General features: G+C 45.8%; 2 protein-coding genes across 3 annotated transcripts; one reads left to right on the forward strand and one right to left on the reverse strand.

The window, feature by feature from the left end:
- Positions 1-224: 224 nt before the first annotated feature.
- On the reverse strand, positions 225-17,604 carry dalrd3 (DALR anticodon binding domain containing 3). 2 transcript variants are annotated; one of them, XR_004203656.1, is made up of 14 exons: positions 17,197-17,604; positions 15,773-16,077; positions 14,183-14,490; positions 13,841-13,899; positions 13,209-13,310; positions 11,845-11,979; positions 9,126-11,649; positions 8,881-8,939; positions 8,131-8,213; positions 7,585-7,711; positions 3,676-3,734; positions 2,912-3,025; positions 2,494-2,562; positions 225-2,168 (listed from the first exon to the last, which is right to left on the reverse strand). XR_004203656.1 is itself a non-coding variant. In XM_020506075.2 (13 exons), the coding sequence occupies exons 1-13, from the start codon at positions 17,425-17,427 to the stop codon at positions 2,049-2,051; spliced, it is 1,701 nt and encodes a 566-aa protein (XP_020361664.1). In that variant the 5' UTR covers positions 17,428-17,600; the 3' UTR covers positions 225-2,048. The 2 variants fall into 2 exon arrangements, 1 of the variants encoding a protein (XP_020361664.1); XM_020506075.2 differs by lacking the exon at positions 11,845-11,979 and having other exon boundaries at positions 9,126-9,190; positions 17,197-17,600.
- Positions 17,605-18,268: 664 nt separating this feature from the next.
- Positions 18,269-19,654, forward strand: LOC116354352 (early nodulin-75-like). The gene is made up of 2 exons (XM_031793305.1): positions 18,269-18,286; positions 18,650-19,654. Exons 1-2 carry the CDS (start codon positions 18,269-18,271, stop codon positions 19,652-19,654), a joined length of 1,023 nt encoding a protein of 340 aa, XP_031649165.1.
- Positions 19,655-23,951: the final 4,297 nt, after the last annotated feature.

A 23,951-nucleotide genomic window follows, 5' to 3' on the forward strand; every position in this document is an offset into this window, starting at 1 on the left:
TCTTTTTATATAAGCGCTACGATGGGGGAAGTGATCTGATATGGCCTACAAATTAATTATACTCATAACCAATTATTTCCGTAATCCCCAGGCATTACGCAATCATCTATCTAGACTTGCCCCGTAACTCCTCACACTTAACATGAACAAATAGCTGCACACGGTGCTGCAATGTGGTACACACACACACCTTAACACGCATCTTAACACACACGGCAGCGGGGTCACCGAGGTCAACACTCATTTATTGATCTAGGTGGAAAATATATTGGCCCAATGCACAGTTGACAACATTGTGGGAGAGAGTGAGAGTCTGTGTAAAGCTCGGGTCACCATAAAAACACAAAAAACGTACACAATAACAACAGTCCCAAGATATGGCACAGAGCGACAATGGAGAACTGGGATCTGGGACAGTACTGTATAGTACTTTGGCACAACAGAAGTACTGTGGTGGTGGTGGTGGTGGTGGGTTAGTCTATGTCACATGTATCATTCCATATATATATTGTGGTATCCCAGGAGGTCTACCCTGGGAAAGTGCCAACCAGCCGTGGAGTCCAAATACCAGCAGCATACCACCCTGCATACCACTGCTGGCTTACTTTTGAAGCTAAGCAGGGTTGGTACTGGTCAGTTCCTGGATGGGAGACCAGATGCTGCTGGAAGTGGTGTTGGAGGGCCAGTAGGAGGCACTCTTTCCTCTGGTCTAAAAACAAAATATCCCAATTCCCCAGGAATTGCCCTGTGTAGGGTGCAGTCTTTTGGATTGGACGTTAAATGGGGGTCCTGACTCTCTGAGGTCATTAAATATCCCATGGCACTTATCGTAGGGGTGTTAACCCCGTTGTCCTGGCTAAAATCTCAATCTGGCCCTCCAACCATCACGGTAACCTAATAATCCCCAGTTTACAATTGGCTCATTCATCCCCATCCTCTCCCCTGTAACTATTCCCCAGGTCATTTGCTGCAAATGAGAACGTGTTCTCAGTCAATTTACCTGGTAAAATAACGGACACATTTATTTTTTTAAAGGAGCACGGTGGCACACCGCGGGTGAGAGACGGACACCGGTTAAGAGAGAGAAGGAAGACCGAGCAATTTCTTTGATATATTTGTTTTTGCAGACTAAAGCCCCCCCCTGTCTCTGTGTCAATCTCTGCACGCTCAACCCAACACCCCACGGTTTACCACAGTATATATATATATAATACTGACACAGCCAGTTCCAATGAAATATATATATTTGTATTATTCAAGTAGGAGGGGAAGGGAGAAGGGGACAGTAAATGGCTCATGGTGGCCAGGAGCAATATCTAGTGAAGAGGACGGGGGCAGTGCTTACACGGTGTACAAACAGTGTGTGTAAATACTATATCTATGGCTCTAGGGCAGTTGTCTGTTAGCGGAATAGTGTCTATGGTATCGTAGAAGGGAAGACCGAAGACAGGCAGATGTTCATCGTTTCAAAGGCAGTGAGGGTCTCTGGTAGAGGCTGCATCTGTGGTGCATCAGAGATACTGGTGATACGTCTGGGGAGACCAAGGCTTCACACAGGGGTGCAAATCATCTCTACAGTTTCTTTCATCAACAGTAAATAGACTGGGTGTAATACCAGGTGTATGTCACATATACATAAGAGGACTTCACAGGGTTTTAATTGGGGGGGATAAAAGCCTAATAGCTACAGTACAGTAGTAAAAGTGAAATTTATATGTGTATTTCATGTAGGGGATAGGCTAGTGATAATTTACGGCAGTTATTAGGCCTTATATTTGGGGAAGTTCATGGGGCATAGTTGGAGTATTTGGGGGCATTTGTTGGGGCTACAGTTGGGGTATTTTGGGGGCATTTGTTGGGGCTATATTCAGGGCATTTTGGGGGCATTTGTTGGGGCTATATTCGGGGCATTTGTTGGGGCTATATTCGGGGCATTTGTTGGGGCTACAGTTGGGGCTATATTCGGGGCATTTGTTGGGGTATGTTGGGCGCATTTGTTGGGGCTACAGTTGGGGCTATATTCGGGGCTACAGTTGGGGTATTTGTGGCTATAGCTGCCGGATGGGAGGAAGGTGAAGAGTATCCAACGCGCGATGGTAGAGCTCTCTCAGTGCTCTCAACAACTGCAGCCGACAGAACATCTGATTGAAGAGGTGAGGCAACGGCTCCTTTAGAGAAGGGAAGAGAGGGGGACAGAGAGAGAGAGAGACAGATTGAGGTTAAACGTTGTGGACTAAACTATGAACCTTAGTCTGTTTAAATCCAAGTCAGCTGTGCTTTCTGCCAGTACGCCATGTTTTCAGGCCTGGTATGAATGACCAGAGGCTATAAACACATGGATCTCTGTGTGTCAAACAATAGGGGCCATCACACATGCAAACATTTATCTAGTTCTACATACTGCGAGACACATGCTCTAACAGTGTACTGTCCACTAACTCTAACCTAATTTAACTACCAGACAGACAGAGGTAAAATGGCTGGTTTACTCACCCCAAGGACGTGGACTCTGTTGTAATAGGAGCTAAAATCCTTACTGAGAGACACCAGGAACTTGCAGATCTGGGAGACACATTGCACACGCATTAAACATACATTGAATGAGCATTCATTCACCTATATCAACTAGGACCGGGACGATACCAGTATCGCGATACTCGTTAGTATCGTAGCAAGGAAACAAAACATGAAGCGGACTTAACTTCTTTAGGAAAACGGCGCTAATGTTGGAAACAAACATCGTTATGTTGTCATCCAGAGTCACATTTATTTATTTTCCAAGTTACAGCACACAATATTTTACATACTGCAGGTTTTTAAAGGGCCAAAGAGTTTGGTCTGCTTCGTGTTTTCATTTTTGCCATCAACTGATATTTCAATACACTACAAATATATCCTTTTAAATCCTCACCTGTTCAGTCTTCAGGTTGACTCTGGCCCCTCCATCACACTCCAACGCCTGTCCTGATTGGTCGAGAAGCTCAGAGAATGGAATGAGGTAATTGAACAGAAGAAGCCACTCCCCCTGTGAAACAGAAAGAGAGACACAGTCTCTAGAGGACCTAAGTAGAAATTAATCACAGATATTCACAAAGCGTCTCGGAGTAGAAGTGTGATCTAGGATCAGGATCAGGTATCCTCCATCTAGTCCATCTAGTTATGACCTAAAAAGGTCAAACTGAAAATATCTATTTTTTTTACACCCAATTTCATGGTATCCAATTGGTAGTTACAGTCTTGTCTCATCACTGCTACTCCCGTACAGACTTGGGAGAGGCGACGGTTGGGAGCCATGCGTCCTCCGAAACACAACCCAACCAAGCCGCACTGCTTCTTGACACAATGCCCACTTAACCCGGAAGCCAGCCGCACCAATGTGTCGGAGGAAACACCATGCACCTGGCAACCGTGTCAGCGTGCACTACGCCCGGCCCACCACAGGAGTCTCTAGTGCACAATGGGACAAGGACATCCCTGCTGGCCAAACCCGACCCTAACAATTGTACGCCACTCCATGGGTCTCCCGGGTGCGGCCGGCTGCGACAGAAACTGGACTCGAACCCAGAACCTCTAGTGGCACAGCTAGCACTGCGATGCAGTGCCTTAGACCACTGCACCCCTCGGGAGGTCCCAGGTCAAACTGATCCTTGATCAGCACACCTACTGTGGGCCTACCTCTTCTTTTAGAGCTGAGAAGTCCAACTGGGAGCCCTCTGGGATTTCAGGGTAAAGTCCTGTGGGAGGCAAATACATGGGAACTGAACATCCACCGTGACAATAAACACATCGTACAATCAAGGTTGTTTATATTGCTTGGTGTGGACTAGTACTCATATACAACATGGTAGTTTGTGGTCCTGTGTGGCTCAGTCGGTAGAGCATGGCGTTTGCAACGTCACGGGTCGTGGATTTGATTCCCGCTGGGGCCACTAACACACTAAATGTATCCACATATGACTAAGTCGCTTTGGATAAAAGCTTCTGCTAAATAGTATGTAAATATGGTTCACGGCGTTGTGGCTGAACAACATACAGCTGGCTGGTTATATGATGTACCGGCAGGATAGAACAGCGGCGGTCTATGTATTTTTTGTAAAAAAACAGCTGGTGCACGATATCTAAGGAAGTCTCGAGCTATTGCTCGCCTGAGGTAGAGTTTCTCATGATAAGCTGTAGACCACATTACCTACCGAGAGAGTTTTCATATATATTCTTTGTAGCTGTTTTACATACCACCACAGTCAGAGGTTGGCACTAATACAGCATTGAATGAGCTGTATTCCACCATAAGCAAAAAGAAAACGTTCCCCCAGAGGCGGCGCTCCTAGTAGCCGGGGACTTTAATGCAGGGAAACTTAAATCAGTTTTACCAAATTTCTATCAGCATGTTAAATGTGCAACCAGAGGGAAAATAACTCTGTACCACCTATACTCCACACACAGAGAAGCATTCAAAGCTCTCCCTCGCCCTCCATTTGGCAAATCTGACCATAATTCCATCCTCCTGATTCCTGCTTACAAACAAAAACTAAAGCAGGAAGCACCAGTGACTAGATCAATAAAAAAGTGGTCAGATGAAGCAGATGGTAAGTTGGTGGTTGAAGATATCCCTCTAGTGGTGTGGGGGCTGTGCTTTGGCAAAGTGGGTGGGGTTATATCCTTCCTGTTTGGCCCTGTCCGGGGGTGTCCTCGGATGGGGCCACAGTGTCTCCTGACCCCTCCTGTCTCAGCCTCCAGTATTTATGCTGCAGTAGTTTATGTGTCGGGGGGCTGGGGTCAGTTTGTTATATCTGGAGTACTTCTCCTGTCCTATTCGGTGTCCTGTGTCAATCTAAGTGTGCGTTCTCTAATTCTCTCCTTCTCTCTTTCTTTCTCTCTCTCGGAGGACCTGAGCCCTAGGACCATGCCCCAGGACTACCTGACATGATGACTCCTTGCTATCCCCAGTCCACCTGGCCATGCTGCTGCTCCAGTTTCAACTTCCACCTGACTGTGCTGCTGCTCCAGTTTCAACTTCCACCTGACTGTGCTGCTGCTCCAGTTTCAACTGTTCTGCCTTATTATTATTCGACCATGCTGGTCATTTATGAACATTTGAACATCTTGGCCATGTTCTGTTATAATCTCCACCCGGCACAGCCAGAAGAGGACTGGCCACCCCACATAGCCTGGTTCCTCTCTAGGTTTCTTCCTAGGTTTTGGCCTTTCTAGGGAGTTTTTCCTAGCCACCGTGCTTCTACACCTGCATTGGGGTTTTAGGCTGGGTTTCTGTACAGCACTTTGAGATATCAGCTGATGTACGAAGGGCTATATAAATAAATTTGATTTGATTTGAGATGCTAAGCTACAGGACTGTTTTGCTAGCACAGACCGGAATACGTTCTGGGATTCCTCCAATGGCATTGAGGAGTACAGCATATCTGCCACTGGCTTCATCAATAAGTGCACCGATGACGTCGTCCCCACAGTGACCGTACGTACATACCCCAACCAGAAACAATGGATTACAGGCAGCATCCGCACTGAGCTAAAGGCTAGAGTTGCCGCTTTCAAGGAGTGGGACTCTAACCCGGAAGCTTATAAGAAATCCCTCTATGCCCTCCGACGAACCATCAAACAGGCAAAGCGTCAGTACAGGACTAAGATCGAGTCGTACTACACCGGCTCCGACGCTCGTCGAATGTGGCAGGGCCTGCAAACCATTACAGACTACAAAGGGAAACACAGCCGAGAGCTCACCAGTGACACAAGCCTACCGGACAAGCTGAACTATTTCTATGCTCGCTTCGAGGCAAATAACACTGAAACATGCATGAGAGCACCAGCTGTACCGGAAGACTGTGTGATCACCCTCTCCGCAGCCGATGTAAGACCTTTAGACAGGTCAACATTCACAAGGCCGCAGGGCCAGACAGATTACCAGGATGTGTACTGCGAGCATGTGCTGACCAACTAGCAAGTATCTTCACTGACATTTTCAACCTCTCCCTGTCCAAGTCTAATACCAACATGTTTCAAGCAGACCACCATAGTGCCTGTGCCCAAGAATACTAAGGTAACCTGCCTAAATGACTACCAATCCATAGCACTTATGTCTGTTGCCATGAAGTGCTTTGAAAGGCTGGTCATGGCTCACATCAACACCATCATCCCAGAAACCCTAGACCCACTCCAATTAACATACCGCCGCAATAGATCTACAGATGATGCAATCTCGATTGCACTCCACATTGCCCTTTCCCACTTGGACAAAAATAACACCTATGTGAGAATGCTATTCATTGACAACAGCTCAGCGTTCAACACCACAGTGTCCTCAAAGCTCATCAATAAGCTAAGGACCCTGGGACTAAACACCTCCCTCTGCAACTGGATCCGGGACTTCCTGACGAGACGCCACCAGGTGGTAAGGGTAGATAACAACACATGCGCAACGCTAATCCTCAACACAGGGGCCCCTCAGGAGTGTGTGCTCAGCCCCTACTGTACTCCCTGTTCACTCATGACGGCACGGCCAGGCACGACTCCAACACCCTCATTAAATTTGCCAACAACACAACAGTGGTAGGCCTGATCACCGACAACAACAAGGCAGCCTATTGGGAGGTCAGAGACCTGGCCGTGTGGTGCCAGGACAACAACCTCTCCCTCAACGTGATCAAGACAAAGGAGATGATTGTGGACTACAGGAAAAAGAGGACTGAGCACACCAGGAGACCAGAAAATATTTGGCATGGGTCCTCAGATCCTCAAAAGGTTCTACTGCTGCACCATCGAGAGCACTGGTTGCGTCAATGCCTGTTATTGCAACTGCTCAGCCTCTGACCGCAAGGCACTACAGAGGGTAGTGTGAACAGCCCAATACATCACTGGGGCCAAGCTTCCTGCCATCCAGGACCTTTATACCAGGTGGTGTCAGAGGAAGGCCCTAAAAATTGTCAAAGACTCCAGCCACCCTAGTCATAGACTGTTCTTTCTGCTACCGCACAGCAAGCAGTACCGGAGTGCCAAGTTTAGGTCCAAAAGGCTTCTAAACAGCTTCTACCCCCAAGCCATAAGATTTCTGAACATCTAGTCAAATGGCTACCCCCCCCCCCCCCCCTCCCTCTCAACACCACTGACACACTCTGTTGTCATCTATGCATAGTCACTTTAATTAACTCTACCTACATGTACATACTACCTCAACTAACCGGTGACACCGCACATTGACTCTGTACCGGCACCCCCCTGTATATATTGTTATTTTTTACTGCTGCTCTTTAATTACTTGTTACTTTTTTATCTCTTATTCGTATCTGTATTTTTTGTACCTGCACTGTTGGTTAGAGCCTGTAAGTAAGCATTTCACTGTAAGGTCTACTACAGCTGTTGTATTCGGCGCATATGACTAATACAACTTGGATTGATTTGATATTATTTTATATTGGTAGTGTATGTACAACTGTGTGTTTCCGTTGGGTGTGGAGTTGTTAGATTGTGGTTGGACTATAAATATACAGTACCGTGAGTCACTGCGGATAAGCCAGTCAGTCACGTCTACTAAATGACCATATCATCATCGTGTTGCCTTGCATGTCTCACCCTTCTCCATGCCTCGCTCGTAACTGTCAAAGAGGGTGTGGAGCCGAGCACAGTTGTACATGACAAAGACTCCGCCTCTGGGGCCTTTGGTGGACACACTGCCTTCCCTCTGCACGTCCAGGGTGACCTGTGTGTTAAAACAGTTGTCAGTCTGACAGCTCTGACTCAACACAACACCAGCCAGCACAAGCCCCCTGGAGAGCAAGGTAGGCCAGCACGCTACCAGTTCAGACACACACACACATGATTATCGGTGTGTACAACTGCACACACACACACTTAATCACAATGCTCATTTAACCCGGAATCCCGCAGCACCAATGTGTCGGTGGAAATACCGTAGACATGGCGACCGTGTCAGCATGCACAATGCCCTTGCACGCCACAGGAGTCGCTAGTGCACAATGGGACAAGGACATCCCTGTCGGCCAAGCCCGACCCGAACCCGGACAATTGTGCGCCACCCCATGGGTCTCCCGGTCGCGCCCGGCTGCAACAGAGCCTGGACTCGAACCCAGAATCTCTAGTGGCACAGCTAAGACTCACCGGGCTCATATGGACCGTTGAGAGCAGCTCAAACCTCACAGTGGCTGAGGTCATGACCTTGATGATGTCATCCCAAGTCTGGCCTGGAAAATGATTTGGAGTATTAAGGAAAGAAATCACATACCCTAATCAGTCGTGGAAAAAGTACTCAAATGCTCTACTTGAGTAAAAGTAAAGATACCCTAATAGAAAATGACCCAGTAAAATAGTACTTGAGTAAAAGTTAAACATATTTGGTTTAAAATATACTTAAGTATCAAAAGTAAAAGTATTCTTTCATTCAAATTTCTTATATTATATTATGCAAACCAGACAGCACCATTTTCTTGTTTTTTAATTGATTTACGGATAGTCAGGAGCCCACTCCAACACTCAGACATGAATTTACAAACAAAGCATTTATGTTTAGTGAGTCCGCCAGATCAGAGGCAGTAGGAGTGACCAGGGATGTTCTCTTAGGTGAATTGGACCATTTTCCTGTCAAAATGTTACGAGTGCTTTTGGGTGTCAGGGAAAATGTATGGAGTAAAAAGTACATTATTTTCTTTAAGAATACAGTGAAGTAAAAGTTCTCAAAAATATAAATAGTAAAGTACAGATACCCCCCAAAACTACTTAAGTAGTACACTAAAGTATTTTTACTTAAGTACTTTTCACCACTGCCTAATCATACAAATCAGTGCGTCTCATACACATTAAAAAGTACACACGCGTTACAAAGTGCACTTCAGACAAATTGAGCAGACTCACCTTTGACTTGTTCTCCGTACTTCATCTCCGAGGCCTCCTTCATCTGCACTCTTCTCAGTCTATAGGACAGGGTCGAACAAAGACCCGATGAGACAGACACACATACAGAGGCTCGAGGAGATCTGAAGAGACTACATTTGAGATGTGAAAAGACTACCTCCATGCAGACGGTGGAGAACAGTGATATACTTAGGTGCTGGGGACTAAAGAGAAATCAAATGGATAAAACTAGATGTAGTTCTTACTGGAGATACTGGGCCGCACTGAGGTGACTTCCAGGAGTCTTCACTGGTCCACAAACTAGATGCCTCTGAGAAACAGAAAGAGGGAAAACTGGTTCCCTCATAATGTATCTGGTTGCAGCCGGGATAGGTTGAGAGACAACAACCCATCACAAACGTTTTAAGTACATTTTTACCTCAACAAAGTGTTTAAAATCAGCAAAGTCCGTGCTATTAGAACCAGTGCCTTTTTCTTTCATTTTGGAGGGGCGCCTTGAGTTATTTAAAGCTGCATTATGCAGAAATCACGCCCTCATTTCCTGGTTGCTAAAATTCTAATAGTTCGCCTAATTTTAGTTCATGTGACAACACAATCAACTATAGTGTAGAGAACCATTGTAACATCTAAAACGCTGTGAAATCTATTTATATAACGCCAAATATTGTTTGAAGCTAGTGTACAAAACCGAAAGTAAAAGACACAAAAACTAAACTTAAGAACTGGCAGCATAAAAATAGCGCACATAAAGCAGATCTACTGCTTCTTAGACTTGCTTTCAATGAGAATGACAGATCTACAACACACATTTCTATGTGAATTTGGTCGGGTCGCCCAATAAGTTACATATTTTAGCTTTAAAAAGGTACTCTTCAAAGAGGCCGGGTTTCAGACGTTTTCCCCCTTACTTTAGGGGGAAGCTTGTTCCACCATTGGGGTGCCAGGACAGAGAAGATCATTGACTGGGCTGAGTGGGAGCTGCCATCCCGTAGGAGTGGGAGGGCCAAGAGACCAGAGGTGGCAGGAGTGCTCCTGTTGGGGGTGTAGGGTTTTGAGCATAGCCTGAAGGCCGTTCCTCGTGCTGCTCCATAGGCAAGCACCAGGGTCTTGAAGATGATGCGAGCTTCCACTGAAAGCCAGTGGAGTGTGCGGAGGAGCGGGGCGACATGGGAGACCTTAGGAAGGCCGAACACCGGCCGGGCTGCAGCATTCTGGATCATTTGCATGGGTTCGATACAGAGCATGTGAGCGGAGTTGAGCACTCCCATGTCCTTTCCAACCGCTCCGTTAAAAACCGCTCCGCACTCACTACAACAAAAAACATCCGCTCCATTCATTAAAATCACAATTTTACCAACAAACATCTATTTTTCTGACTACCTGGACCTACCATTTGGTTTTGAAGTATTGAAACCAAATCATATGGATTTGGAATTAAAAGTATTTGAATAAACATGAAAAGCTGAATGTAAGAAGCGCACATAATTTCAAATCGAATTACTAAACAGCACCCTAGATAGGTCAGGAGCCAGACAGGGAGCCTAAGAAGGAATTATTTAGGCTCTATTATTTCAAGGCTTTTGCCTACAAATAAATACACAGTGAAGCATTTGCGAGTGTGACAATAGGCTGGTAGGGACATAAAGCGCTCACCATTTTAAACAACATTTTGATGTGTTAAATCATTGTAGTCTATAAATTGTGCATAATAGGCTGTGATTTACTAAGAATTAAATACAAAATTAAATGAAAAAATCAATTATGGTCTAATGTATAGATAATAGAACAAAACATTTGCTAAACGTTTAAGAGATCTGATTTTTAGTTTAGAAATACTTTGCTACAATGACACACTTAGTTATCTACCCAGTTCGTTCCTTTCTTTTAGCATGTGCACCTAGTAAGTACACCATCATGCTTTCAATATACGTGCCTTTTCAGATTCCACAATGATTATTTAGTTGTGGACACTACACCACCGCACTCCCTCTCTTTCTCTTGGTCCTCATCTTTATAAGTCACCTTTGACTTTGCACCTGTATGTTTTATCAGTTTCTTTATGGAAATATTTAGCGAACTACATGACATTAAGGGGTTATAGCAGCACACAAGTAGACTACAGATGCATGCTGGGCCGGGAATGCCCTGAGCTCGTGAAGTGAGCGCTACTGGATGGAAATAGGAGCAGGCGAGAAGGCCGACGCTCCAGCCTTTGAGAATCTCGCTCCAGTCAAATTGGGCACGGTCCGCTCCAGCTCCGCCCACATACTCTGGTTTGATGGCACAAGTGGGGAGCCCAGCCAACAGAGTTGCAGTTGTCTTGACGGGAGATGTCAAATGCCTGGATTATGACCTGCCCCACTTCCTGTGTGAGGAAAGGTACTCTACGGATGTTGTAGAGCATGAACCTGCAGGAGCGAGTCACTGCTTTGATGTTTGCAGAGAACGACAGGGAGTTATCCAGGGTCCCGCCAAGGTTCTTTGCACTCTGGGAGGGGAACACCTTGAAGTTGTCAAACACGTTCTGTCGAAGTTGAGCTTGAGGTGGTGGGCCGACATCCAAGCTGAGATGCGTGTCGCCACCTGGGTGTCAGAAGGGGGGGGGGGGAGTATATGAGTGTCATCTGCGTAGCAATGACACGCCAACTGGTGAGAGCGACCTGCCAGGTGGGATGCAATCCAGGAGTGTGCAGAGCCTGAGACGGCCAAACCCTGAGAGGGTGGGAAGGAGGATCTATTGGTCCACGGTGTCGAAGGCAACGGATCAATCTAGGAGGATAAGAACAGAGGAGAGAGAGTCAGCTTTGGCAGAGCAGACACAGAGGAGAGCGGTCTCAGTTGAGCGAGCGGCCTTGAAAAATGACTCGTTAAGGGTCAAGAAGATCGTTCTGAGAGAGACAACAAGAGAATTGGTCAGAGACCGAACAATCAAGTGTTTTGGAAAGAAAAGAAAGAAGGGATTACCGGTCTGTTGTTTTTGACGTCAGAGGAGTCGAGTGTTGGCTTCTTGACTCTGGCCATCTTAAAGTCAGATGGGGAAACGGTCAGGGATGAGTTCATGAAGGAAGTGAGGAATGGGAGAAGGTCTCCAGGGATGGTCTGGAGAAGGGACGAGGGGATGGGGTCAAGTGGGCAGGTTGTCGGATGGCCGGACATCACGCGTGGCAGGAAGAGAGAAGGGAGAAAGAGGTCAAGGCGTCAGGTAGTTCTGTGGGGCCAGTGGGCTCAGTAGGCTGAGTGAATGAGGAGCGGATGCCGTCAACCTTCTTTTAAAAGTGGTTGATAAAGTCGCCCACAGAGAGGAAGGGAAGTGGAGGATTAAGGTGGGAGGAGAAGGTGTAGAATAGTTTCCCAGGGTTGGAAGTAGAAGCTTGAAATTTAGAGTGATAGAAACTTGGTAGGCATCGGCTGATCCTCAAGAGTAAGCACTTGGTACTTGGGTCAGTCATCAAAACAAATGTATTGGTGCACACAGTGGAGAAGGCAGATTTAATTTATTCCCAGTACAGGACATCCTATGCATAAACGTGCTTGCATGGGGGTAACAGTAACGACATGTCATTTAGCTGTGAAAATGTCTTACCTTTTCATCCGATTGTCAAACAATTCACTTTAAAAAGTAGGCTACCTGCGCACATTCGTCCGGCATAATTCCAGCATCAAAAACAGTGCGCTGTGCACCCGCCATTTGGTGAATGGAAAGGGACGTCTCTAAAAACACCAAAAAGTATAATGTCATTCTGTGATTGTCATTAGGGACACAATTCACAGCCTGAATTGACTTGATGGGTCCACTGTTGTCCGAGCGGTTCTCAGTCTCGGCAGCCAGTCATCTCTGCCTTGGCAAAATGTTTGTGTTCATCTCCAACCACACTGCATTTTGAAGCGTATACCACCCGTTTTCAAGACTATTCACTCATTTCTCATGCGGCTGACAGGCGGTAATGATAAATGATTGTGAAATAGCCTAGTTTTCTTTCCATCTTTGTTTTAATTATTGTGATAGTCTCATATTTTACCGGTAAGCTGTTTCGACACTATTTATTTTGCCGGTACTCTGTACCGGACCACATCGGCTTACTTTCACCCCTGGGTGCACCTCTATTGGTTAGTATGGTGAACAGTGGAGGCTGCTGAGGGGAGGACGGCTTAGAAAAATGGCTGGAACGGAACAAATGGATTTGCATCAAACACGTAGAAACCATGTGTTTGATGTATTTCATACCATTCCATTGATTCCCCTCCAGACATTGCCACGAGCCCGTCCTTCACAATTAAGTACAGATCACCATTATGTGGTAGTTAATGTGTCGTTGTGTCAAACAAACCTGTGTCACTGTTGCACCGCTGGCTCTCCATAGCATCGCTATCTGCTGCTGACGGAACTCATCCTGACAGGAAGTGACATGTACCGCGGTTGCTGTGGATACCTAGGTCAATAAGAGATGTGAAAACCTAACATGAGACGTTATAGTAGTCCACGGCCATAGATATAGTATTACTATAGTAGTACACGGCCATAGATATTGTATTACTATAATAGTACACGGCCATAGATATAGTATTACTATAGTAGTACACGGCCATAGATATTGTATTACTATAATAGTACACGGCCATAGATATAGTATTACTATAGTAGTCCATGGCCATAGATATAGTATTACTATAGTAGTACATGGCCATAGATATTGTATTACTATAATAGTACATGGCCATAGATATAGTATTACTATAGTAGTCCACGGCCATAGATATAGTATTACTATAGTAGTCCACGGCCATAGATATAGTATTACTATAATAGTACGCGGCCAAAGATATACTATTACTATAGTAGTACACGGCCATAGATATAGTATTACTATAGTAGTACACGGCCATAGATATAGTATTACTATAGTAGTACACTGGTAAAGCTTGATGTTTAAAGCATTGGGGAAAAGAAAGCTTGACTCACTGTGCAGTCTGCAGTAGCCCTGTCCAGTTGGGCCAGATGAGACACACTGTCTCGTTGCACTGAGGACAAAAATCACATGAATTATGTTACAGACAGTCCTTAAGTCAAATCTATAATGGACTGTTAAGCTATGGAGGCTTTATTTCCCTCGGCTACATTACAGTAAGTTTCACATCTAAAGGCGCCATGTTATAGACTTACTTCCATATGAGATAATTCTATTGTATTGACCAATTTGACCCAAACCTTCTGTCTTTGCCAATGAATGTGTTAATCACAGGTTAACACGTTTACAACCAATCCCCAGGTCCTAACCTAGGTCAAAGATCCTTCATGTCTCACCTGTACAGGTACCCAGGCTGGGGTCATACCCTGGCAGTTGCTCCTCCTGAAACACCCTCTTCAAGTTCACCCTGAGCGTCCCCCACTCCTTCTCTCCCTCCATCTTCTTTCCTTCACTCTCTCGCCTTCCTCCATCTGTCTCCTCTCTTTCTTTGTACGGGGAATTCTGTAAAGCCTCCAACATCTTCTCCTCCCTCTCGTCATTGGTCCAGCTGACCGGCACTGACGGCCAATCGACGCCAAGCATTCGGAGGAAGACGATGATGTTGCTATCTTCAGGCAGCACAGGGCAGCAGGACACAGTAAACCTGAGAAAAACAGGGACGTTACCAACACTGATATATGATATGGTCAACAAAACTAAGGAGATGATTGTGGACTTCAGGAAACAGCAGAGGGAACACCCCCCTATCCACATCGATGGAACAGTAGTGGAGAGGGTAGCAAGTTTTAAGTTCCTCGGCATACACATCACAGACAAACTGAATTGGTCCACTCACACAGACAGCATCGTGAAGAAGGCGCAGCAGCGCCTCTTCAACCTCAGGAGGCTGAAGAAATTCGGCTTGTCACCAAAAGCACTCACAAACTTCTACAGATGCACAATCGAGAGCATCCTGTCGGGCTGTATCACCGCCTGGTACGGCAACTGCTCCGCCCTCAACCATAAGGCTCTCCAGAGGGTAGTGTCTGCACAACGCATCACCGGGGGCAAACTACCTGCCCTTCAGGACACCTACACCACCCGATGTTACAGGAAGGCCATAAAGATCATCAAGGACATCAACCACCCGAGCCACTGCCTGTTCACCCCGCTATCATCCAGAAGGCGAGGTCAGTACAGGTGCATCAAAGCTGGGACCGAGAGACTGAAAAACAGCTTCTATCTCAAGGCCATCAGACTGTTAAACAGCCACCACTAACATTGAGTGGCTGCTGCCAACACACTGACAATGACACTGACTCAACTCCAGCCACTTTAATAATGGGAATTGATGGGAAATGATGTAAATATATCACTAGCCACTTTAAACAATGCTACCTTATATAATGTTACTTACCCTACATTATTCATCTCATATGCATACGTATATACTGTACTCTATATCATCGACTGCATCCTTATGTAATACATGTATCACTAGCCACTTTAACTATGCCACTTTGTTTACATACCCATCTCATATGTATATACTGTACTCGATATCATCTACTGTATCTTGCCTATGCTGCTCTGTACCATCACTCATTCATATATCCTTATGTACATATTCTTTATCCCCTTACACTGTGTATAAGACAGTAGTTTTTTTGGAATTGTTAGTTAGATTACTTGTTCGTTATTACTGCATTGTCGGAACTAGAAGCACAAGCATTTCTCTACACTCGCATTAACATCTGCTAACCATGTGTATGTGACAAATACAATTTGATTTGATTTGGTGATAATGCAAAACCCTCTATACTCAGTATAACACATATTTAACCAAGACGGCACATACCGCAATGAACATACACAACACGGATACATACAATGTACTGGACAGTGACATAATGCCAGATGAGTTATCAAGCCATGTCCTAACTCACCCCTGTCTCCTCAGTAGCGCCCCTAAGTGGTCAGTCAGCAGCACGGTGCGTAGTTGCCCCAGCGTGAGTGTGTCCGGGGAGGGTAAATTGGGTTTGGGGTGAAGGGCCGGGCAGTTGAGCACCACACCCCCCTGTCTCTGGCTAGGAGGCTTCAGGTACGCCGACACTCCACTCAGGACCTTCTGAAACGCGGCAATCCGGTCAACCCGCACCCTCAGCCCCTCTCCCATGACCTCCCCACCAGCCACAGGGAGAACCCCACACCCTTTCAGGGACAGCACTCTACCCATCACTGCTGGGGGAACCTAGACACAAACACATCACACTTACATACTGTTTATGGATAGCAGACAGTTCTCCTCAAATTCAGGCAAAAACAATATTGCAGTAGTAGTAGCCTTCTGCCTTCAGTGGGATATACCTAATTTGCCTACTACATGAGTCTGTTCGTGTTCTCCTGCTCAGACGTTGCTGGCATATGCCAGATCTTACAATGCCTGGATAGGTCATTTATGTATCAGCGAACCACATCATATGATATAGCAATCTGGTGCCCGACGGCACATTCGATGACGTGGCACGCATGCAACGACTGAGCAGGGAATGCAACCATGCAACTACTTTGGTCACGATCCTCTGCTCAGACTTTGCATGCATCAACCAATGGTTGAGTTCCACGTCATCGACTGTCATCGACTGACAGATTGCTATAACATACGATGTGGTTTTCTGATACATTAAATACCTATCCAGATTTGGCATGCGTCAGCAACGGGTTTCCATTAGTTACCACAGTCACAAAGCAGAAATTGTCTATCATAAAAGTGTATGGAAGACAAACACTTCGTTTTTTGGTCTTAATTTAAAGTTAGGCATAACATTAGCAGTGTGGTTAAGGTTAGGTTGGAAATCACACTTTAAGAAAGAGAAATTGTACAAATAGGCGGGATTTATTACTTTGTGGCTGTGACCTCGCAAAGTCTTGGCGATGCCATGCAAACATCGTCTCGCGAGATGATAGACCCCATGTAAAAACACGGTGCCACATTTTGCTGTGAGTGACCCACATTAGATTTGTCCAGTCAGGGGTTAATAATTTTTGCCGCAGGGTTTAAATGTTATGTCGACGAGGACAATGTCAACGGTCTCAAATATGAAAACGTATTAATTCCATTTTGTTCACAATCATCAAGTGGATGTTAAAGATAGGTCGGGGTAAAATAATTAGCCTCCACATCTCTCAAGACTCTTCAACCTGTCAAAAAGAAAAGCGTGTGCTGTCAACTGTGTGTGTGTCTGTCTGTCAACCCATGCGTTATAACCAGTGTATCCAACTGCAAATAATTCAAAGGAAAAATATAATGGGGTTCAAATGAATTGAATTAAATAATAATATTAAGAAGCTAGCTATTTAGCACACCGACCTGTCCGTCTGCATAAAGCGTATTCAGCACCGTAGTGGGTGACAAGAAATCCCTGTTTTGGAGATTCTTAGCGCTGCTTTCTTTAAACCAAAGCTTCTCCGGCTCACTCGAGATTCTGTCACTGCTACCCTGACCGGCATCGGGAACATTTTCAGGCTCTCCCCGTAGTGCGGAGCCCAGAGCTTGGACGGTACGGGTGATCCGAAACGGTGTCTCGTCAATGTTCTCCATCACTAACTCACAACCTAATCATCACTTCAACTGAGCTAAACGGTATAGTAATCATTTGTGTTTATGACAGCTAACTTTTCAAATAGACAAAACATTTCTTCCTCTGCTCTAGTCGATCGATCTCGTATTGGTTGTGAATGACTGCATGATAACCACAATGCGGAACTGTAGAGTGCAAATGTTGTTTCCCTGAGTCCCGTTTCATTGTGAAGCAGGGCAAAAGCGCGAGTTTATGGCGCCATATTGTGTGTGGCAGTGTTGGCCGTTTAGCACAATCTATGAAATTCATAGTAAATTAACATTCATCAACAATGTTGGTCATTTAATGGTGATTCAGCAACTACGGCACTTCTATGTCCTCGCAGTGATTTAATTTAATTTAAATTATTATATGTGTTATTCTTTATTTGTTAAGTTCACACTACAATCACCCCATACTTTTTCTTTCACACCTCTTTATCAAGTATTTCAGATGCATTTTATACCTCAAGTTCACTGTTTTGCCCTTGTCCCTGACCCAGACTTTTGCGCTTCTACTATATTTTCCTATGAGAAAACATATAATGTGTAATTAATTAATGTTATCTACTAGAGAAAGATTACATTAAATCTTTATCAATATGTATTGTGAGTATGCTCTTTCTATTGTTTTTAAACCAAATATACCTGCCTTTAGGTAGTGGTGTCATTTCCACAACTGAGGACAAATTCCTCATTAATACAGTTTTTTGAGGAGAATGTTAATTTAGTTACCATGGAAACATATTGTGACAGTGTATCACATGGCTGGTCATCTCCACTGCCTCTGATCAAGATGACTCACAAGCTTTGTTTGTAAATTATGTCCGAGTGTTGGAGCGTAACCCTGGCTAACCGTACATTTTAAAAAAACTTGAAAATGGTGTCATCTGGTTTGCTTAATATATAAGGAATTTGAAATTATTTATACTTTACTTTTGATACTTAAGTATATTTTAGCAATTACAGACATATAGAAACAAAATAAAAAATGATCCTATACGATACCAGGAACATCTGCAAAAGACAGAGAGAAATACTGGAAATAAAAAGAGAAGGGAGAAGTGAAATCTATCTCTGAGCTTACAAAGCAGAACAAAGAAACAAGAGAAGGCAATGGAAATGCAACCAATGGAAAAGAAGACCGACTTTAAAGAGAACAGTTGCAATGTAGACCTACCTATCAGGAAACACACCCCCTCAGTCACCAGATGACCTGCAGCCAGAGCATGAGGCCCACATACCAGGAAACACACCCCCTCAGTCACCAGATGACCTGCAGCCAGAACATGAGGCCCACATACCAGGAAACACACCCCCTCAGTCACCAGATGACCTGCAGCCAGAACATGAGGCCCACATACCAGGAAACACACCCCCTCAGTCACCAGATGACCTGCAGCCAGAACATGAGGCCCACATACCAGTAAACACACCCCCTCAGTCACCAGATGACCTGCAGCCAGAACATGAGGCCCACATACCAGGAAACACACCTCCTCAGTCACCAGATGACATGCAGCCAGAACATGAGGCCCACATACCAGGAAACACACCTCCTCAGTCACCAGATGACCTGCAGCCAGAACATGAGGCCCACATACCAGGAAACACACCCCCTCAGTCACCAGATGACCTGCAGCCAGAACATGAGGCCCACATACCAGGAAACACACCCCCTCAGTCACCAGATGACCTGCAGCCAGAACATGAGGCCCACATACCAGGAAACACACCCCCTCAGTCACCAGATGACCTGCAGCCAGAACATGAGGCCCACATACCAGGAAACACACCCCCTCAGTCACCAGATGACCTGCAGCCAGAACATGAGGCCCACATACCAGGAAACACACCCCCTCAGTCACCAGATGACCTGCAGCCAGAACATGAGGCCCACATACCAGGAAACACACCCCCTCAGTCACCAGATGACCTGCAGCCAGAACATGAGGCCCACATACCAGGAAACACACCCCCTCAGTCACCAGATGACCTGCAGCCAGAACATGAGGCCCACATACCAGGAAACACACCCCCTCAGTCACCAGATGACCTGCAGCCAGAACATGAGGCCCACATACCAGGAAACACACCCCCTCAGTCACCAGATGAGTTGCAGCCAGAACATGAGGCCAACATACCTGCCCCTAACTTACCTGACACTGATGCAGACCCTGATACTCCTTCCTCATTGTCTGCAACATAAATGAGTAGTCGAATCCTTGCTGGAAGGAAAAATGTTGGAAGAAGTCTCAAAAACATACAAAGATCTTTACATGTCAAATGTCAAACTTGATAATGCTTTGCGGAAAGCTGAGAAATTCAAATAAGGTATGATCGACTGATGAAGAAACTGGTGAGACAAGATTCCACAAAGACAAAACAGCAAATGAAGGAAACTCCAAAGAACCTGAGAAGGATTTTGTTTCAAATGCCATCATTGCAGAGTTAAAGCAAAAGTATCAACAAATTTACCAGTGCCAAGGACAAACAAGTGGCTTCAAAAATGCTCAGTGGCAACATCCTGAGAAAGTATGGCCTGGCCAATGCCGCAAACAGAAAATGTTGATTTTCAGCAAAAGCAATGAGGGCAAATGAAAACAATACTCCAGGAAAAATCTGTGAAACAGAATTAGCACTGCCAGGCTCGCGCCCAGGCTCTGTCGTAACCGGCCGCGACCGGGAGGTCCGTGGGGCGACGCACAATTGGCCTAGTGTCGTCCAGGTTAGGGAGGGTTTGGCCGGTAGGGAAATCCTTGTCTCATCGCGCACTAGCGACTCCTGTGGCGGGCCGGGCGCAGTGCGCGCTAACCAAAGTTGCCAGGTGCACGGTGTTTCCTCCGACACATTGGTGTGGCTGGCTTCCGGGTTGGATGGCACTGTGTTAAGAAGCAGTGCTGCTTGGTTGGGTTGTGTATCGGAGGACGCATGACTTTCAACCTTCGTCTCTCCCGAGCCCGTACGGGAGTTGTAGCGATGAGACAAGATAGTAGCTACTAAAAACAATTGGATACCACGAAATTGAGGAGAAAAAGGGGTCAAATTCACACACACACAAAAAAAAGAGAATGGGGGCGTGCTCGGCCCTCCTTTTCCTGTAGTCCACAATCCTCTCCTTTGTCTTGATTACGTTGAGGGATAGGTTGTTATTCTGGCACCACCCGGCCAGGTCTCTGACCTCCTCCCTATCCGCTGTCTCAAAGTTGTCAGTAATCAGGCCTACAACTGTTGTGTCATCTGCAAACTTAATGATGGTGTTGGAGTTGTACCTGGCCATGCAGTCGTGGGTGAACAGGAAGTACAGGACGGGACTGAGCACGCACCCCTGAGGGGCTCCAGTGTTGAGGATCAGCGTGGCAGATGTGTTGTTACCTACCCTCACCACCTGGGGGCGGCCCGTCAGGAAGTCCAGGATCCAGTTGCAGAGAGAGGTGTGTAGTCCCAGGGTCCTTAGCTTATTGATGAGCTTTGAGGGCACTATGGTGTTGAAGGCTGAGCTGTAGTCAATGATTAGCATTCTCACGTAGGTGTTCCTTTTGTCCACGTGGGGAAGGGCAGTGTGGAGTGCAATAGAGATTGCATCATCTGTGGATCTGTTTGAGCGGTATGCAAATGTGAGTGAGTCTATGGTTTCTGTAAATAATGGTGTTAATGTGACGCATGACCAGCCTTTCAAAGCACTTCATGGCTACGGATGTGAGTGCTACGGGTCTGTATTCATTTAGGCAGGTTACCTTAGTATTCTTGGGCACAGGGACTATGGTGGTCTGCTTGAAACATGTTGGTAGTACAGACTCAATCAGGGACATGTTGAAAATGTCGGTGAAGACACCTGCCAGTTGGTCAACACATGCCCAGAGCACCCGTCCTTGTAATCCGTCTGGCCCAGCGGCCTTGTGAATTTTGACCTTAAAGGTCTTACACACGTCGGCTACGGAGAGAGTGATCACACAGTCGTCAAGAACAGCTGATGCTCTCATGCATGCCTCATTGTTGCTTGCCTCGAAGCGAGCATAGAAGTGATTTAGCTCGTCTGGTAGGCTCATGTCACTGGGCATCTCGCGGCTGTTCTTCCCTTTGTAGTCTGTCATGGTTTGCAGGCCCTGCCACATCTGACGAGCGTCGGAGCCGATGTAGTACAATAAATCTTAGTCCTGTATTGGCGCTTTGCCTGTTTGATGGTTCGTCTGAGGGAGTAGCGGGATTTCTTATAAGCGTCCAGATTAGAGTCCCTCTCCTTGAAGGCAGCAGCTCTACCCTACTCTACTCTAGCTCAGTGCAGATGTTTCCTGTTTCTGGTTGGGGTATGTATGTACAGACACTGTGGGGACGACGTCATCGATGCACTTATTGATGAAGCCAGTGACTGATGTGGTGTACTCCTCAATGCCATCGGAGGAATTCCGGAACATATTCCAATCTGTGCTAGCAAAACAGTCCTGTAGCTTAGCATCTGCGTCATCTGACCACTTCTTTATTGATCTAGTCACTGGTGCTTCCTGCTTAATTTTTTTCTTGTAATCAGGAGGATGGAATTATGGTCAGATTTGCCAAATAGGGGGCGAGGGAGACCTTTGTATGCATCTCTGTGTGTGGTGTAAAGGTGGTCTAGAGTTTTTTTTCTCCTCTGGTTGCACATTTAACATGCTGATAGAAATTAGGTAAGACTGATTTCAGTGTTCTTGCCTTAAAGTCCCCGGCCACTAGGAGTGCCGCCTCTGGGTGGGCGTTTTCCTGTTTGCTTATTTCTTTATACAGCTGACTGAGTGCGGTCTTGGTGCCATCATCCATCTGTGGTGGTAAATAAACATCTACAAGAAAAATAGATGAAAACTCTCTTGGCAAATAGTGTAGTCTACAGCTTATCATGAGATTCTCTACTCTATACTATATTTCGTGCACCAGCTGTTGTTTACAAATATACACAGACCCCCCCCCCCCCCCCCTCCCATAGTCTTACTGGAGTGTGCTATTCTATCTATAAGCAAACAGTGCAGCGTATATATCCCGCCAGCTGAATGTTATTCATGTCGTCATTTAGCCACGATTCCGTGAAACAAGATATTACACTTTTTAATGTCCCGTTGGTAGGAAACTCGTGATCGTACCTCGTCTAATTTATTGTCCAATGATTGTACGTTGACAAGTAATATTGATGGTATAGGCAGATTTCCCACTCGCTGTCGGCGGATCCTTACAAGGCACCCCGCCCTGTGTCCTCTATACAGGCGTCTCTTTCTCCTGCCAATGACTGGGATGTTGGCCTTGTCGGGTATCTGAAGTACACCCTGTGCGTCCTGGTTGTTGAAGAAAGAATCTTAGTCTAATCCAAGGTGAGTGATCGCTGTCCTGATATCCAGAATTTATTTTTTGCCGTAAGATACAGTGGCAGAAACAATATGTACAAAATAAGTTATAAATAACGCGAAAAACAAACACATAATAGCAGAATTGGTTCGGCGCCTGTAAAACGGCTGCCATCTTCCTTTACCTGTGTAAATACACCAGTGAAATCCAGGCAGTTCACTTTGGTGATTCTCACAAGCAGGTGACCCTCCACACCTGTGTTGGATATACCACAAATTATACAGTTTCACTTTGGTCACTGAGCTCGTCTATGGGGCATGACCCCTCTGCTATCTGGGCCCATCTCTCAAAAACACTGGCCTACTTCCTTGAGCTCTGCCCATCGGCTACTGTGAGTGCAGTTCAGGATAGGTCTAAAAAAAAAAATATCCTCTATCTCTCTGTAACAGCATAACTTTAGAACGTCCCCTCGCCAATACCCGGGTGCGAACCAGGGACCCTCTGCACACATCAACAACAGTCACCCACGAAGCATCGTTACCCATCGCTCCACAAAAGTCAGGGGCCCTTACAGAGCAAGCGGAACCACTACTTCAATGTCTCAGAGCAAGTGAAGTTACCGATTGAAACGCTATTTAGCGCGCACCGCTAACTGAGCTAGCCGTTTCACATCCGTTACATCTCCACCCTTCCCTTTGAAATGGGCTTCCAGAGAGTCACATGGAATCTCCTAGAAGCCGGACATGGAAAAGTCCCAGCTGATGGGGTCGGCGCAGCTGTGTAACGAAAAGCAGATGGAATTGTGGCACGAGGCAAGGACCTCCCATATGGAAGAACTGTATTTGAGGAACTGTCAAAAGATCAGTCTGCCTACAAGCTCTTATATATCTCAGAGGAAGAGAGAGAGAGAGAGAGCATGGGGAACCTCCCACCTGGAGACAATCTGTGGGGCAATGAAGATACACCAGGTAATCCTTGTGGGTCATTTTATGTCAAATCTCACATTTGTTATACAAACATATTATCACTACATTATGTGTCACTAGACTATGTTAACGTTACATATTCCGAATGTGCACAACTTTTAGAATTTCCTGTGTTTCCAGATTGTCACTGACAGTCCAGGAGAGAGAACTTAAGAGGATACTCAGTTGCTTCTGTTCCTTTCCACATCACTGCAGCTGTTTCAGCCCACG

This window comes from Oncorhynchus kisutch, linkage group LG17 (genome assembly GCF_002021735.2).
Source record: "Oncorhynchus kisutch isolate 150728-3 linkage group LG17, Okis_V2, whole genome shotgun sequence".
In the NCBI taxonomy this organism is placed as follows: domain Eukaryota; kingdom Metazoa; phylum Chordata; class Actinopteri; order Salmoniformes; family Salmonidae; genus Oncorhynchus; species Oncorhynchus kisutch.

What these genes read in the sequence shown, in the direction of transcription:
- dalrd3 (XM_020506075.2), bottom strand. Translation starts at nt 17,427, where the DNA reads ATGGAGAACATTGACGAGACACCGTTTCGGATCACCCGTACCGTCCAA. An exon ending in CGCTTTATGCAGACGGACAG is followed by an intron (nt 16,078 to 17,196) that starts GTCGGTGTGCTA and finishes GTTTGTGTCTAG; the next exon opens with GTTCCCCCAGCAGTGATGGG. An exon ending in GGGCTACTGCAGACTGCACA is followed by an intron (nt 13,311 to 13,840) that starts GTGAGTCAAGCT and finishes TTATTGACCTAG; the next exon opens with GTATCCACAGCAACCGCGGT.